This window comes from Sorex fumeus, unplaced genomic scaffold, assembly GCF_029834395.1.
Source record: "Sorex fumeus unplaced genomic scaffold, SorFum_2.1 ptg000018l, whole genome shotgun sequence".
NCBI classification, from domain to species: Eukaryota; Metazoa; Chordata; class Mammalia; order Eulipotyphla; family Soricidae; genus Sorex; species Sorex fumeus.
The window spans coordinates 24,854,650-24,872,487 of NW_026606075.1; the positions used below are offsets into that span (position 1 = coordinate 24,854,650).

The 17,838-nt window shown below is 44.8% G+C and overlaps 1 protein-coding gene across 1 annotated transcript; it reads right to left on the reverse strand.

The window, feature by feature from the left end:
- Positions 1–641: 641 nt before the first annotated feature.
- S100Z (S100 calcium binding protein Z) lies at positions 642–5,728 on the reverse strand. Its single transcript, XM_056112670.1, has 2 exons — positions 5,588–5,728; positions 642–800 (listed from the first exon to the last, which is right to left on the reverse strand). The coding sequence occupies exons 1-2, from the start codon at positions 5,726–5,728 to the stop codon at positions 642–644; spliced, it is 300 nt and encodes a 99-aa protein (XP_055968645.1).
- Positions 5,729–17,838: the final 12,110 nt, after the last annotated feature.

A 17,838-nucleotide genomic window follows, 5' to 3' on the forward strand; every position in this document is an offset into this window, starting at 1 on the left:
AGGTGTATACTAGAGAGACAGGACAGCGAGGAAGCCCCAGGCACCAGCCCAGTGACTGCTGCCCATCCCCAGGGGAGACTCAGTGAAGCCATGCAAGTTCTTGCCTTGCCATTACCTGACCCAAGGGACCAGGCAGGGGGAGTACAAAAGCACCAGGCCAGAAGTTATCCTTCCTGCCCCCACTCACTGGAAAACCACTTTCTTCTGTGGACTAGCCTTTCTGCTTACAGTCCCTGACAACTATTTTCCCTTGAAATCTGGAGTCTAAGAGGCGTGGGGAAGCCACCTAATTCTTTACCAAGGTAAGAAATCCCCAGAGAAGTTAAGGATAAGGTCTATTAGACATTTGCTAAGTTCCGGTCTCATCTGAAAATAGCCATAATTTTCTGATGTTCTCTTTTCAAGACCACCACCAACAAAATGCATCATGAATAATGCAGAAAATTTTCTAGCAGCCATATAAGATTTGGAATATTATCCTAAGATTTGATACATTAAGGTACACATCTTTTCTTAATATCAGCAATTAATCATATGCCTATTTTCCCTTCAGAGGCATTCTTGTAACTTTAGAGCTAAAGGGTTTAGGTGAGGAATAAGTAAGGATGTACATATTTATGGCTTTATATTAGGTAACAATTTTATTTCCCTTTCTTCTTCAACTGCTCTACAAAGTAGTCATTACAAGCGACTGTCAGAGCTGCCACCATGACCACGAATTCATTAAAGTCCACCTCGTTGTCCTTATTGGCGTCCAGGTCCTGCATTATCTTATCCACCAAATGTGGATCCTTCTGACACTAAAAGGAAAAAAAAGAACATTTATAACTCCCAGACTGAGGGGGGTCACTGTGACACTAAAAAATTCTCTATAGTCCATTTTACTAAGAGCCTGTCGACAGAAATCAGTGCAGGGTGTAGAAGGAAGGGTTGAGCCAGGCACAAATTCTGAATGAGCCCTTGGCCCTGCTCTGACCTAAATCCGCAAAAGAGCAAATGGCAGCTCAGCTCAGGGAGCCAGGGATGCTAAACGTGTGACATATTGGGGTGAGGATACAGGAAGTTATTTACCAGGACTTATGGAAGAAAGAAGCTTTGAAGTCCCCAAAATATGACTTATTTATATACAAATATATATATATACATATATACATACATATGTGTGTGTCTGTATGTGTGAATAGCTCTGCCATGTTATCAACTGTGAAACTGAGCAAATAATTTAATATGTAAAATTTTCACTATTTACAAATAAGGCGGGCTGGAGTGATAGCACAGCAGGTAGGGCGTTTGCCTTGCACACAGCCAACATGGTCGACCCGAGTTCGATTCCTCCACCCCTCTCGGAAAGCCTGGAAAGCTACCGAGAGTATCTCACCCACATGGCAAGGCCTGGCAAGCTACGGGTGACGTATTGAATATGCCAAACACTGTAACAAACAAGTCTCACGATGGAGACGTTACTGGGCCCACTCGAGCAAATCAATGAGCAACGGGAGGACAGTGACAGTGACAAATAAGAAAAATAATGCCTCCTCACAAATTTGAACATTTCCACACTTTTTTGGTTTGCTTTGGGGCCACTCCTTGCTATGCTCAGGGCTTACACTGGCTCTGCACCTTGGGACCACTTCTGGTGAGCTCAAGAGACCATATGGCATGCTACGGATCAAACTTGGGTCAACCGTATGCAAGGCAAACACCCTACCCATTGTACTATCACTCTACTGCCCCCACCCCAACTACCTTTTTTTTTTAAAGAGAGATCTAATTGGCTTTATTCAAGGATTCCTGAAACTGGTAACCTGCACTTCACAACTAGAAAAACATTAAATGATTAGATGAGTTTATACAAAACAGATAGGTTTATAGTCAGATAGAGAGTGGGACAAGACAATACTATTTTATACCTTAAGTAATTATTTCTTCTTTTTAAAGCACTGTAGCTCTGTCCTCCCATTGTTCATCAATTCACTCAAGCAGGCCCAGTAACGTCTTCATTGTGAGACTTGTTGTTACTGTGTTTGGCATATTGAATACGTCATGGGTAGCTTGCCAGGCTTTGCCGTGTGGGTGAAATACTCTCGGTAGCTTGCCGGGCCCTCCAAGAGGAGCAGAGGAATTGAACCCGGCTCAGCCAGACCAGCCGCCTGCAAGACAAATGCCCTACCGCTGTGCTATCCCTCCAACCTTTTGAAAAACCTTTAAAATTTGTTTTTGGACCACATCTGGCAGTGTTCAGGGGTTACTTTGGGCTCTGCATTCAGAAATCACTCCTAGCCATGCTCTGGGAACCATATGGGACTTTGGGGATCAAACTCTGGTCAGCTGCATGCAAGGCAAGCACCCTACCCACTGTACTAGCTCTCTGGCCCCTGAATTTCTTTGTTGTTGTTTTGGTTTGGGGCTACACCTGGCTGCTCTGAGGTCTTACTCCTGACTCTGAATCAGGGGTTACTCCTGGAGGGCTCAGGGGACCATGTGGGGTACCACGGATCAACCCTGAGTTGCCCACATGCAAGGCAAGTGCCTTAGCCCTTTTACTATCACTCAGGTCCCCTAATTTCTTAAACTGGACATAACTCATAAATTAAAAAAAGAAATTGTACTTTATTATTTCCAGTGGCACTTAAAGTGGGGAGCACAGAAACCGGTAGACTCAAGAAAAGAGTGCTCCCAACTCACTGCTCAACCCACCTGGCCACCAGCTCTTGGGGAAATGCCTGGCCTCGATCAGGTCAGTCTCAGCCTTGGCACAGGTGCTTTGCATCTGTCACCTTCCCATCACAGAGAAGAATTTCAGGAGGAGGCAAAATGGTGAAGCAAGATCATTTTATTAAAACTTATTTATGTGTAGGGTTTGCTCAAGATGGGAGATGTGTGCTGAAAGTAGACTAAGGACCCATCATGATGGACCCTCAGTATCTGGATTGCAAACCATGATGCCCAAAGTAGAGAGAGAAAGAAGGAAGGTGCCTGCCAAGAGGCAGGGGGAGGGATGGGATCAGGGTTGGCGGGAGGGACACTGGGAACATTGGTGGTGGAGAATGTGCACTGGTGGAGGGATGAGTATTTGATCATTGTATGACTGAAACTCAATCATGAAAGCTTTGAGACTGTATTGTACGGTCATTCGATAAAAATAAATAAAATTTTTAAAAAGACGAAAAAACTCTTATTTAGATGTGAGGACAGAGAGAGGGAGCTGTTCTCGTTTGAGAGAGAACACAGACTTCTCTGGAATGGAAACAAGCCAACCGTCTCGAGATAAACAAGTGAGATATGTGTTCGAGGGAGAACACAGGCTTGAAGAGTTAAGCCTTCACACATATTCTCAAGTGCTTGGGCAATAACACTTTATTAGAAACTCAAAATACAGGCTTTTCAGGTAAGTGTGAATTTCAGATGAACATTTTTACCATAAGGTTGTCCAAGAAAGGTGTAATAGTGGTAGGATTGGTGTTTGAATATTAAATGTAATCAATGGTTGTGAACAACCTTATAAAAATAAAATTAAATTTAAAAAATGGTTGCCCCAGATATTGCATGGGACTAAATATTGTATCTGCAGCCTCACTTAATACAATATCTGATACACAAAAGAAGAAGGACCCAATGAAGGCATGACTGTAGTCTCTGCTTAGAGAGAAAGCAAGGGGTTCAGAGAAAGGGGTCTGGGCTCAGAGAGGGGGTGGTACAAGGGAATCATCCTACCAGCTCTACTATCTTCCAGTCCCAACAAAACCGACTTGCTAAAAAAAATGACATGTTTCCCTTGAATAAATCAATGTGCCATTTGATCTACTATGTTTCTCATTCTACATGTGATATGATCTAGTAGCCAAACTGAACCAACCAACCGACGAGTTCCTGGAGACATTAAAAATAATGTAAAAGGTATTGTAAATAATTACTATGCTTTGCTGAAAGTAGACTATAGACCAAACATGATTGCCACCCATTGCCTCTTTTGCAAACCACAACACCCAATAAGAGAGAGAGAACAAAAGGGAATGCCCTGCCACAGAGACAGGGTGGGCTGGGGGGATGGGGGGTGGGAGGGATACTGGGATCCGTGGTGGTGGGAAATGGGCACTGGTGGAGGGATGGGTATTTGATCATTGTATAATTGAAACCCAAGCACAAAAATTTGTAAGTCTACAACTGTACCTCATGATGTCTCACTAATAAAAATTTTTAAAAAACGAATTACTATGCTAGGTATTTACATTTTAAGTGTATCTGGTGAGTGGGCTAGAGCCCTCGTCTGGGCTGGGGGAGAAAAGAGGAAAGGCAAAAAAAAAGAAAGTAAAGAATTACTATGCTTAAAAAAAAATAGGGGCCGAAGAGAGTCCAGATGGTAAGGCACTTACCTTGCATGTGATCAACATGGGTTCAATCCTAGACACCTGATATGGTCCACTGAAGCCTGCCAGGAGTGACCCCTTAGCACAAAGCCAGGAAAAATCTTTAGGCACAGCCAGGAGTGGCCGCAAACCACACTACCATTAACAACAAGTACTCTGGGGCTTCTGATATAACTCAGTGATCACGTATGGGGCTTTGAGTTTTAATCCCTAGCACCTTCCAAGATAATTTAAATTTATCCCATAGAGGTGGGAAGAAAAGAGTGCAACAATAAAAAATCACAGTTTAACATAAGGTTAGTATAGAACCACGTGGTTCAAGTAGAATAGGCGAGCTTCTGCTAGAATCAATTCAAGGCAAATCCCTAGACATCAGCAGAAACAAACAGGTAAGGCTTCTCAAATAGATTCACAGGGCAACCTGTGACGTAGTAATGAAAATCTATTAAGTAGCTAACCAAATACTGTCCAGACACTTTTCCCATCCAACCCAGTTAGTTTGTGCTTGGCTAACAAAGATTTCTAAGTTCTGACCCAATACACAATCTGAACTTCACAGAGAGCTGGGCAAACTTCTGGTGTAACTAGTGTAACTAGCTCTCGGTCCTGGTATAACTAGCTACGATTCTTAGACGCTGTGCCTGGATATTTAATTGATGGAAGACTCAGATATAATTTAAAACACTGTGAAGCTGTAATTATGGGCTGTACTGAAAATATTAGAAGCTTACCTACATAGAAAATAAAAGATCTTTAGCTATTGATTCTCCTGCATTTGTTTTTAATTTTTAAGGAGTAGGGATAGCAGGGGGCTGGAGCGATAGCACAATGGTAGGGCGTTTGCCTTGCACGCAGCCAACATGGCCCACCCGAGTTCGATTTCTCCGCCCCTCTCGGAGAGTATCTCACCCGCCCGGCAGAGCCTGGCAAGCTACCCGTGATGTATTCGATATGCCAAACACAGTAACAACAAAGTCTCCAATGGAGACGTTACTGGGTCCAATCAAGCAAAATCGATGAACAAAGGGAGGGCAGGACAGGACAGGGAGAGCAGGGATTGAGTGCAGGCAGAGGCATGCGAGCTTCCTCCCCAGCACCTCCTCTGTTTTGAACTTGAATACAGAATAGACTGAGTGGCAGCATCCAAGGGGACAGAGGCAGGGCCCTGGCTCTTCCGCTCATGCGCCTTGGATCAAATGAGGCAGAGATGACGGACTCACCGAGAGGAATTCCGTGAGCTCCCGTTGTAGCAGCAGCTTCAGTTCCCCCTTGTTGAGCTTGAATCTGTTCCCTTCCTTGCAAGAGTACTGGTGGAAGATTCTAATCATGGTGTCCATGGCGATCTCCAGCTGGGTGGGCATGACGGGGACAGAACGGACCGGTTCCGGGCAGGCCAGCAAACTCAGAGGGAAAACACTGGTTCGAAATAAGCAGAGAGAAACATCACATGGTGATTCAAACAGAGTGCGACCATCCTTGGGGTCATCCCCGAGCACACGTGTGGGTGTGGCTGAACCCCAGTCTTCTTTCTTGGAAGCTGGTGTTCGAGGGGTTCAGAAGAAGGAAGTTCTGCAGAGGAGGCTTGGCAGGAGAGTTCCTCTCCTCTCCAACCTCCTCTCCCCGTAAGCCAGCAGCCCAACCAGAAACATGCTCCCCAGAAATCATCTGCTAAAGCGTGCAAACAGAGGAAGGAAATAAGAACCTAGCTTTACCTGTCCGGCCAGTGCACAGCTCTGCCAATAGGCTCTTAGAATGAAATGCAATATGTGGATACCTGGGCAAGGCTGGAGGAAGAAGAATCCCCCTTGGTGCACCTGTGCCCAATTACCAGTGACAAGAGCATCAGCTGGAAGTGCCTCTGTGTGTATGTGTGCGAGTGCGTGTGAGTGTGTGTGTGTGTGTGTGTGTGTTTGTGTGTATAATTACCAGAAGGATCCAGTATGAGCAGCTGCCCCTGGGGCCAGGAAGGGTGACAGCCCCATGTGCTTTTGCAAGGGGGAGTGGGGGCTGAAGTTATCCCTCATTAACCAGCGGGAGCACAGACAGAAATGAGGGCTGATGCTTGGACTGGGAGCAACGCTAAAATGAGAAGAGCAAAAGATCCTGGAGATGGCTCAGAGGGCTGGAGTACAAGCTTTGCCTATGGGAGACCTAGTTCCATCCCCAGAATCACAGGGTTCCCCAAACACTGCTGGGTGTGGCCTCCCTTCCCACTTGACACCCCCTACTAGTAGAAATGCAAAAGAGAAAACCCTGTTTCAAACCCGGAGAACCTCAATGAAGTCAACGGCAAGATCAAGGAAATCCACTTCGAACAGATTAGATCAATGACCCCGATGGATTGCAGTTATGGCAGCTGCAGGGCTACTAAAACCAAGGGAGATGGATACGGAGGCATCCCACTTCTTGAGTGACTGCCAACTAAAAGGGCAGAAAGAGGTAATCCTGGTGGCCCAGTGCATAGGAAAGTCACAAAAGTGAGGCTGGAAGATGGGGTGGGGATGCAGCAGCAGATAGTACAGTGGGTAGGGCGTTTGCTTTGCACTCGACCAACCCAGCATCCCACATGGTCCGCCAAGCACCACCAGAAGAGCCAGGAGTAACCCTGAGCTTCACCAGGTGTGACCCAAAAAGCCAACCCCACCCCCAATTTGAGGCATGTGAGGCTGGAGCCATGGGTATAGGAGATAAGTCATTTGCCTTGCACACACCCTACAGGGGTTTGATCCTTGGCATCCCATATGGTCCCTGAGCACCATCAGGAGTAATTACTGAGTGCAGAGCCAGGAGTAATCCCTGAGCATCACCAAATGTGGCCCAAACAACAACAACAACAAAGAGGTCTATAAATCTGGAACAATGTTTCACACAAAATTTCACCTGGGTTTAACATGTTTAGTGACAGATATTTACTGCTGAGCTCCAAGTGGGCACTGCATAAGTGTACGCAGGAATGGGGAGTGATTTCCAAATGAGAAAACATTAGAGAAAAAAATTGCCTGGAAAGTCACAAATTGGCTGCTGTGCTTTTCAATGCTGCCTGTCTCTCAGGAGTTTAATTGCTTAGAAAGCAAAGCAGAATCTCCCTTTTATTTCCTTTCAACAAGTCCCGAGGGATGGATTCTCAGGCAGCCGCATGTGCCCTCTCCCCTCTGGGACTCCACCGGCAGCTCCCTGCAAGGCCCCAGCTGCTCCCCTGCACCTGCAGCCCAGTTGCCAACAATAATTTACAATTAGGGTCCAGGCCTGGGGAGATGGCTCAAAGGGCAAGTGAATGTGCTTGGCATGTTGCTACCGGTTCTACATGGTCCCCTGGACACTGCAAAGAGTGACCTCTGAGCACTTCCAGATGTGGCCCCCAAACCAAAATGCTGGGGCCAGATAGTACAGTGGATAGCGTGGTTGCCTTGCACACGGCAGACCCAGGTTCAATCCCCAGTATCCCATAAGTTCCCCTAAGCACCGCTAAGAGTGTTCCCCTAAGCACCGCTAAGAGTGTTCCCTGAGCACAGAGCCAGGAGTGAGCTCTGAGCAGCCACAGGTATGACTCCAAAACAAAACAAAAAGTAATAATACACATGGTAAAGCAATATTAATAACTGTAATCCTCCAGAATATGAAATAAAGAATTTGAAGCAATAGTACAGCACAGGGCATTTGCCTTGCACATAGCCGACCCAGGTTCAATTCCCAGCATTCTATATGGTCCCTTGAGTTCTGCCAGGAGAAATTCCTAGTATAACCCCTGAGCTTTGCTGGGTGTGACCCAAAAAGCCAAAAGGAGAAGGAAGATGAGGAGGAGGAGGAAGAGGGGGGAGGGAGAGGAAGAAGAGGTGGAGGAGGAGGAGGAAGAGGAGGAGAAAAAGGAGGAAGAGGAGGAGAAAAAGGAGGAGGTAAGAGGAGGAGGAGGAAGGGGCAGAGGAGGAGGAAGGGGAGGAGGAGGAGGAAGGGGAAGAGGAGGAAGGGGATGAGGAGGAAGGGGAGGAGGAGGAAGGGGAGAAGGAGAAGGAGGAGAAGGAGAAGAAGAAGAAATAATAATAAGGAACTGGAGCAATAATACAGAGGGTAGGATGGTTTCTTTGCACGTGGCTGACCCAGGTTTGACCCCTAGCATTCCTTATAGCCCCTGAGAACCACCAAGTATGATCCCTGAGCAGAGAACCAGGAGTAAGCTTTTAGTAATACCAGATGTAGACAAAAAAAGAGAAGAAGAATGTGGAAGGAGAGCAAATTCTCCCCCACATACCCTTTCCTCATTGCTTGGATGAAGGCCTGCCTGTGTAAGATAGAGCTGTGGCGTGAACAGACGGATATTCCCCTCTGCCCCTGAGTGACTCTGGGCCAGTCACTGGTCATCTGTGTCTCTGTTCCCCACTCAAGATCTATAATTGGGGTAACACTAGGACCTACCCAAAAAGAAAGGATTTAGTAAGTTCAAATGTGTGCCTGGGAGTCAGAGAGATGGTTCAGGAGATAGATGCAATTTACCTGGTTTCTACCCCGGGTCCCACATGTGGTCCCCAAAGCACTGCCAGGACCTGAGTGCAGAGACAAATGCTGCAACAATAGCAAAGGGAAGAGAAAAATAATTAAAAATAGCTTGTCAATGTGCCTGGAAATTTGTGTTGTGTATCTGTGAATCATTATTCCTACATAATCAAAGTATATAGTTTTTAGAACTAGATAGATTACATGTGTATCCTTCAACATACATATTCATAAGCAATATAAATGGTGTGTGTACCTTTTTTTTTTTTGGTAGGGGTGTTTGGGCCATACCAGGCAGTGCTACAAGGTTACTCCTGGCTCGGTGCTCAGGGGTCACTCCTGGCTGTGCTCAGGAGACCATGTGGTGCCAGAAATGAAACCAGGTTGGACCCTATGCAGACAAGTGCCTTACTTTATTTTCTGGCCCTAAATCTTGGGTTTGTTTTCACTTAATAAGATCTTAGATCTTGGGACTCTTTGCTATGTCAGCACACCCTATTCTTCATATAAGCTGTATCAGACTGTTCGTTGTGTTCTCATACTTAAGAGTGCAGAAATACTTACCAGGTACCCATCGTACTGGGCCTGTGAGAACCTGTCAGAGAAACTGCCCTTGGAGCAGATCCTGCTGTTATGTTTATTGCAGGGTAAAGTATGCAGAAGGCAGCCAATGTGGAGCTCTTTTTTGTTTTGTTTTGTTTTGTTTGGGTGTGGGGGCACACCCAGAGGTGCTCAGGGCTTACTCCTGGCTCTCAGCTCAGGGATCACTCCTGGCAGGGCTCAGGGGACCCTACCAAGTGCCAGGGATTGAATTTGGTCAGCTGCTTGTGAGACAAGTGCCCTTCTCACTGCACTACCTCCTTGGCTCCAACAGAGTTCTTGTTTATGTCCAAACTTCCTCACCAAGACCACCCCTTCTCTGGCGTGACCCTACTTTTTTGAGGGTCAACTCCTTTCTGAACATGCATTCCCCCCTCCAACTTTTAGCCTTGTTTCTGCTGTGATTCCAGCTTCTCCTATTATTTTAATTACTCCCCCAAACTTACTTTTGGGCACAGACCTTTCTTCTGAGTTCCAGAATCTGCCATCGAACCGCCCATTGAACTCCATTTCTACTTGACTGTTCCACAAGCTCCTCAGACTCTGTGAGGACTTAAGCTAAAGGCTCGTCCCTGATCCCCTTCGCCTGGCTCCCTTATCTCTATTTTAAATAATTGCTGGACTTATCTGTTTCTGCGTCACCTTCAGGACCTCATAATTTTGGATTTTTACTAGAGTGAAATCTTCCTTACCATGCTATTTTCTATCTGTCCTCCAGTCGGGTCTCTGTTCAGCTGTCAAAGTGTTTAGTGTGTGTTGTCTTACTCTAAGGCACTGGTCACTCTTGTGGCCTTGAGTATCCTGACCTTGCCTGCAGGATCCAGCCTGTGGAAATGCTCAGAAATGGTTTTTTTTTTTACTTTTTTTTTTTAATGATGCTCAGAAATCTTTGCTGATGGATTCAGGAACTGGTAGGATTGTCAAAGTTGAGTTTGACTGCCTAGTTTAGCTTAACTGTCCAAAGTATCGTTTGATTACTTCATTTTGCATAAAATTTTGTTTTGCCACCAGTAAATTAAAACAACAGCAATAATAATGCATTGGAGGGAAAAGGATAATTCAAGCAAATACGTAGCATGAACAACGCTTTGAGTTTAATCTGGTACCACATGACGCTTGAGCACAACCAGATGTGGTTCTTATAAAGCAACAACAACAGTAATGATAGCAACAAGTTCGGCTTTATTAAAGATAGACAGATGACAATCACTTCAAAAACTATGTCAAGTTTTAATTTGGAACTATATATCATCAGGGTAAGCTGCTGAATTTCTTAATACACTAAAACAGATCATACAGGGTATGTAGTACTCAGCAGTAGTTATTCGTGTTCAATGCAAATTAACTTGCTTGGACTTATCAGCTGTCAGACAAGACAAATCTGATTGAGGACAGCAGAGCCTGGCCTCTGCATCCTTTGCTCTTGCTGGTTTCCAGGACCAGACTGGGAATTTGAACTTGAACAGGCTGGAAATTTCCTTTGGTCCATGCTGCCCCTCAGTGTCAGATTGTAGAACTGCATCTGGAAGCCTAGTTCCCCTTCCTCTTCAGGGTTTTTTTCTGAGATCTCAGCCAATCCCAGCCTCTGCACCCCAGCAAACTTTCAGAAACAATGAGAAACTCAGAGAGGTCAACTGGGGCCAGATAGAAGTTGGTGCAGGGCATGTATGCTGCATTTCTGGGCTCCTGGGTCCGATCCCTACACTGCCAGATAATTAAAGGCTCAACAGGTCTTCATCAGACAAGACGCGAACTCTCAGAACTGGCAGTGAAGACACACTTGTCTTAGGTACTGAAGGGTCCTCCCACTAATAGTACCTCATTAGCTCTTTAATTGGTCAAGTTTTGCTTCAATTTTTGGACTGAGTCATAAACCTCAAGACCAAAGCTACAACTTTGCATCTAAGAGAGGGAAATGAGAACATCTGATTTGGGAGAGTGTAAATTGATTTTTTTTTAGAGGAAAAAAAATCAATTCATGTCATGAAGGTCAAACTGTACAGAGTGAGAGTTTACACAGCTTACACAAAAATCAACTCAAAGTTTATCGTGGACCTTAGATCAGACCAGAATCCATAAAACACATTGAGGAATATATGCATTTTGTGTCTCAAAGGTATTTTCAATGGCATGATTCTGCGGAAAAAGGCAACAGAAAAAAGTAATAAGAAGACCAGACCAAATTAAAAAGTTTCTGAAGAGCCAGAGCAATAGTACAGTGGGCAAAGCATTTGCCTTTGCAAGCAGCTGATCTGGATTCAATCTTCAGCATCCCATATGGTTCCCGGAGTCCTCTAGGAGTGGTCCCTAAGCACCACTGGGTGTGCCCCCCCAAAAAAAGGTTCTGTATAACAAAAGAAATACAGACTAAAAGACACCTAACTGAATGGGAGATAATGTTTGCACTCAACACATCAGATAAAGGGTTAATATTCAAGCTATATAAAGCACTCAAAAAAAATTCCAAAGCCCTACAAATAAATGAGGAAAGGAAATAAACACACTTGTCTGAAGATAGAAGGATGACCAATAGGCACAAGAAAAAGTGCTCATCATCACTTGTTATCAAGGAAATTAAGATTATCATTATCTCATACCTATAAGAATGGCATATATTGGGGAAAAGCAAACAGAAACAATTTGTAATGGCAGGATGTGGTAAAAAGAAACTCATCCACTGCTGGTGAGATTGTTGCCTAGTTCAACCCCTTTGGAAAACAGTACAGAGATTTCTCAGAAAAGTAAGAATAGAGTTGTATATAATCCAGCAATCGCAGTTCTTGGTATCTACCCCCAAAACACAGAAACATTCCATCAAAAGGACATCTGTATGCAATTATTCACTGCAACACTCAAAATAATACGTACGATATGGAATCAAGTCAGGTGTGCAACAGCAGATGAATGGATAATGAAAATGTGGCAGGTATACACAAAGGGATACTATGTAATCATGCAATTTGCTGCAATCCGGTGGGACTGAGAGCTCTCACGTTAAGTGAAATGACTCAGAAGAAGGATAAATATCAGCTGATCTCACTTATCTGTGGGTATATAGAATACTAGGAAAAGGAAACACAAGAGATCAAAGGGTGAGGGGAGGGCGAACCCTTGACCTTAGATTGTAAAAATGAGAAGGACAGGGAAGGAGAGAAATCAAAGTGGGGAGTGAGGAGGGAAGGAAAGGAGGTAACAGGGGCCTTGGACACAGGTGGCTGTAGAAGTGTGGTATCTGGATATATGCAAACCACAGAGCCAACAACACAGCAAGCAGCAGAACCGAAATACAATAACCGAAGTTAAAAATGAGCTGTCACAGAAGCAGGCTGGGGTGAGAGGGAATCAGAGAGGGGGTGAGGGTGGGGAGGGGACGCTGGTGGAGGGAAGAAAGTTACTGTTGGTGGGATTTATCTTTGAACATTGCATGCCTGAAACTCTATCAGGAACGACTTTGTAAATCACCGTGCCTTAATACAAAAATAAAAATAGACAATCGAAACAAAGTGAGAGTATTTGAATCCCCCTCAATGTTGACTTAGTTATGAAAGTCATGGCAGGACAGATGCAACAGACCCAGGTTTGATCCCCAGCACTCAATGTGGTCCCCCAAGCCAGAAATGATCCCTGAGCATAGCCGGGTATGGCAAAAAAAAAAAAAAAAAACACACCTTCCAGCTTATAAAGCTTTTTCTGCACTGAACTCCCTACGCTATGAAGCAGCAAGTACTTGTCCAGTGCTGAATAGAGTGCTAAGAGATGGGCTAATTCAAGACAGGCGGTCAAAACACTACTGAAAAATACATTGCAGGGGCTAGAGCTATAGTACAGCGTGTAGGGTGTTTGCCTTGCATGCAGCCAACCCAGGTTCAATCCCCACCATCCCATATAGTCCCCTGAGCACCGCCAGAGTAATTCCTGAGTGCAGAGCCAGGAGTAACCCCTGAGCATCGCTGGGTGTGACCCAAAAATTAAACAAAACAAAAAAAATAACAACAAAACAAACAAACAAACATTGCAGATTCTTGTTAAATCGAAACTAAAAGTGACACAGTATAACTGAGGCTCCCTTTTTATAGGAGAACAATAAATTTAGGAACTTTCCTTTAAAACTGTGTCCAGAATCCGCTTTAAGGATCCGGCTTGTATCCCTGTGAGTGACTGGTGTGCAGCTTTCCTGCTTCAGAAGGAAAAAAAAATACTGGACAAGGAAGGATGGTGAGAGGGGCCTGGAAACTGTCTTTTGTCTAGAGACTTGGGAAAGAAAATCAAAATCTGTCATCAGCAAACCGAGGCACACACAGAAGAACCGGGTTAAAGTTGATGAGCAGGAACCTGAGAGACAGTACAGATGGTAGGGCACTGTGCGATTTCTCCTCATGTTTAAGGTCCAAGAAAAAAGGTTTAATTATTATCATTTTATAGTACAGTCAGTTTGTTACTGAATGGGCATGGTGGATCAGTTAGGGAAGGGAGCACTAGGACAATGGAGAGGGGAAAGTGATGCTGGCTGGAGGACAGGAGGGAAGTAGGGGACATTGGTGGAGGGTAGTGGACACTGGTCAAGGGATTGGTGTTAGAACATTGTACTCCTGAAACTCCATCATGAGTATATCTTTGTAACTTTGTAACCCGTGATGATGATTCAATAAAAAAAATTTTTTTTGATGGGGTCAGAGTGATAGTATAACAGGTAGGGCACTTGTCTTGTATACGGTCAACCTGAGTTTGATCCCAAACACCCCATATGGTCCTTCAAGTCCCACCAGGAGTGATCCATAGCACTGCTGGATGTGACCCAAGAAAACAAAAAAATAAATTAAAAATGTAAAAACATGGAAAAAGAAAAGCAAGTTTAGAGAATTTGCTGGCAAAGTCCAATCAATGTCTCTGTTCTGGGGATTCCAGAAAGGAGGATTGTCTTCTGTCCTATTAAATGATGTTCCCTGAGTTCCCCATTGACATGCAGGTATTTATCATGTCCCTCACCTTCAAACTAAAGCTGAGAGAGTCAAAAGAGGAACATGGGGGTCTGGAGCGATAGCACAGCAGGTAGGGCATTTGCCTAGCACAATCGAACCTTCCTGGGTTCGATTCTCAGCATCCCATATGGTCCCTTGAGCACCTCCAGGAGTGATTCCTGAGTGCATGAGCCAGGAGTAATCCCTGTGCATCGCCGGGTGTGAACCCCCCACCCAAAAAAAAGAGGAGCATGGCCAGAGAGGTCACTTGGTAGGCTGAGCATATGCTTTGTACCCAAGAGATCCAAGTTTCATCTCCAGAACCAGCGTGGCCCCATGAGCACTTCTGCAAGTAACCCCCAAGCAGAGTGCTGCCAGGTTGGAATCCCCACTCCCAGCTCCCACCACATAGAATATCAATACTTATTATTTTCCCCAATCTACTCTTGCATCAAAGGAGATGCCCAAATAAACATGATAATCTGTATTGCAAACCATAATGCCCAAAGGGGGGTGGGAGAGAGAGAGAGAGAGAGAGAGAGAGAGAGAGAGAGAGAGAGAGAGAGAGAGAGAGAGAATCTGCTCTATATAGAGGCAGGTTTGGGGATGGGTGATAGCAGGAGGGAAAACTAGGGACATTGTGGTGGGAATGTACACAGGTGAAGGGATGGGTGTTAGAAAGCTGTATAACTAAAACCAAATCAGAAACAGCTTTGTAACTGTGTCTCTCACCGTGATTAAATAAAAACAACAACAACAGCAAAGGAGGTGCCCAAGATCAGAATCTTGATGTGAACTTTAGCCAGCCGCACTAACTAGATGAATAATAAGTACGTAGAATGTGTCTGAGCAAGCGGCATGCACCTACGCCAAAGATCTGAATCTTGGCTTGTGGTAATGGTCAGGTCTTGCCAGTAGCCAGCCCAGACATTACATTTTCATTGTCAGCACACGCACAGAAGCTCTGTGTGGCGTTGGTGGTTGTGATGGTGTGGAAACAAGATTCCAGGCAGGGCCGGCCTCAAGTATTCTTGCCCATAGGGGCAATAGTATGGCTAGTAGGGCGTTTGCCTTGCACGCAGATGACTTGGGTTCGATTCCCGGCATCCCATATGGTCCTCCAAGCACCACCAGGAGTAATTCCTGAGTACAAAGCCAGTAGTGACCCCTGAGCATTGCTGGGTGTGACCCAAAAAAGGCAAAAAAGAAAAAAAAATAGTGCCTCCATATGGGCTACCAGGAATTGAACCTAGGCTGCTGTGAATTGAAGCTAGGCTGCTGCGTTCAAGGCAAGTGCCCGACCTGCTGCACTGTCTCTCTGGTCCTACAACCAAAATATTTTCAAGCAAATCCCCCCATTTAGGCCACTTCCCTGCTTGGCCCCCTATATTTTCCTGTTCCTGTCACTTCAGGAATGCACCTTGGAGCTTCCCACCTGGTCTTGAACTTTGATCATCCCTGTTCTCAAATCAACCATTTCTTGATTGCATTCCAGGCTGATTATTGCATTCCAGTCTTGATTAGCAAGGTGATCATTGTTTTTAAATGTGAGGTGAATTGTTAAGTACAATAGATAGTTTTGTTTGTGAAGTTAAAGTGTAGTGAGCATAGAGCCAGGAATAAGCCCTAAGCATTGCTGGTGACACCCTCCCACACACAAAATTTTTTAAAAAAAGGAAAAGGAAAAAGAGAAAAATGGTGCAATACTAATAATTAAATCTCTTCCATTAGAAGAGAAGGAATAAAAAGGAATGAGCCTGCCACAGAGGCAGGGGTGGGGGGAAGGGATTCTTGGAACATTGGTGGTGGAGAACGGACACTGGTGGAGGGATGGGTACTAGATCATTGTATGACTGAAACGTAAGCACGGAACTTTGTAAGTCGGCAACTGTACCTCTCGGTGACTCACTGTCACTGTCATTGTCCTCCCGTTGTTCATCGATTTGCTTGAGCGGGCCCAGTAACGTCTCCATAGTGACAATTGTTACTGTGTTTGGCATATCAAATATATCACGGGTAGCTTGCCAGGCTCTGCCTTGCGGGCTAGATACTCTCAGTAGCTTGCCGGGCTCTCCGAGAGGGGCGGAGGAATCAAACTCGGGTCGGTCACGTTGGCTGCGGTGCAAGGCAAACGCCCTACCTACTGTGCTATCGCTCCAGCCCCTCGGTGATTCATTAAAAAAAATTTTTTTTTTTAAAAGAATTCTTCCATTAGATTCTCAGAAACAAAAATGCGAAATTCTCATCTGTGCTTTCAGAACAGGCACACGTGCTAAGTTCTTCCAGAAGAGGGCGCTGTTTCTTATTTGCTGCAGCAACTTCGCCGCGCTAGAATTCAAGAGAAAATCTGAAGATTTTTGAAGCCGCAGTCAGCTCCCTTGCCCTCCCCACAGAGAACAAAGTTTCCTAGACTTGATAAATTGGTTTAGGTGAGAGTTAATAACTTTTACCCAAAGCTTCTTGTAAGGACAAGATGTGTCAAGTGCTCTGTGACAGATAACCAGCAAAGAGAAAGGCACTCCACTCGTTGTTCACCTTTTAAAGACGGCAACATTGGTCAGTAGAATCGTAGAGAAATAATGATGTGCCACAAATGATGTTTCAGAATGTAAATGTACAGCGAGAACGCACCATTGAGATAGCTAGGCAAGCTGACGGCCTCAGGACCTTTGTCCTGTTTGGCAAAGACTCCCAGCTTCCCCCATAGGCACATCTCTGTCTAGATGACAGATGACAGCTGACGGGTGGCTTTAAGGCCCCTCTACCTATCAAAGTGGGTACAAACCGTCAGAAGCCTTCAGGCTGAAATCTTCACATGCATCACCCTTTTCCCTCACCCCTTTCTCTTTCCTAATTAAAACTTTTCAAAACAAAGAAATTGGGGAACAGATCTGAGGATCACCCTCTTGTTTCATATCTAATCAATCTGCCATCAAAATCACTGTCTTTCCCCAAATCCTCCTCCCCAATACAGTTGGCTTCTGTGTGTACCGAGCACCGGAACCCATTGTTTGCTCTCAGTTTCTCTGCACCTCTCCTTGAATATCTTAGAAGGATTAATTAGATTTTTCTTTTTTTAAAAATAACAAGACTGGAGCAATAGTAAAGAGGGTTAAAGTCATTTGCCTTGCATATGCATAGGAACACTATATGGTCTTCCAAGCCCCACCAGGAGTGATTCCTGAGGGCAGAGCCTGGAGGAAGCCATGGATACAGCCACGCGTGGTCCAAATAAATAATTTTATTTTATGTTTATAAAGTTGTTCATAATAATTTATTACATTTAATATTCAAACACCAATCCCACCACCATATTTTGAATGTTTCCACCCCAAATCCCAAATCGTGCTGCTGCCCAAAGTACATCAGTTGATGTAGAGTATGAGAGGTCGCTCCAGGAATTCTAAAATCTAGAATATGATTGG

What these genes read in the sequence shown, in the direction of transcription:
- S100Z (XM_056112670.1), bottom strand. Translation starts at nt 5,728, where the DNA reads ATGCCCACCCAGCTGGAGATCGCCATGGACACCATGATTAGAATCTTC. An exon ending in AGCTCACGGAATTCCTCTCG is followed by an intron (nt 801 to 5,587) that starts GTGAGTCCGTCA and finishes TTTTCCTTTTAG; the next exon opens with TGTCAGAAGGATCCACATTT.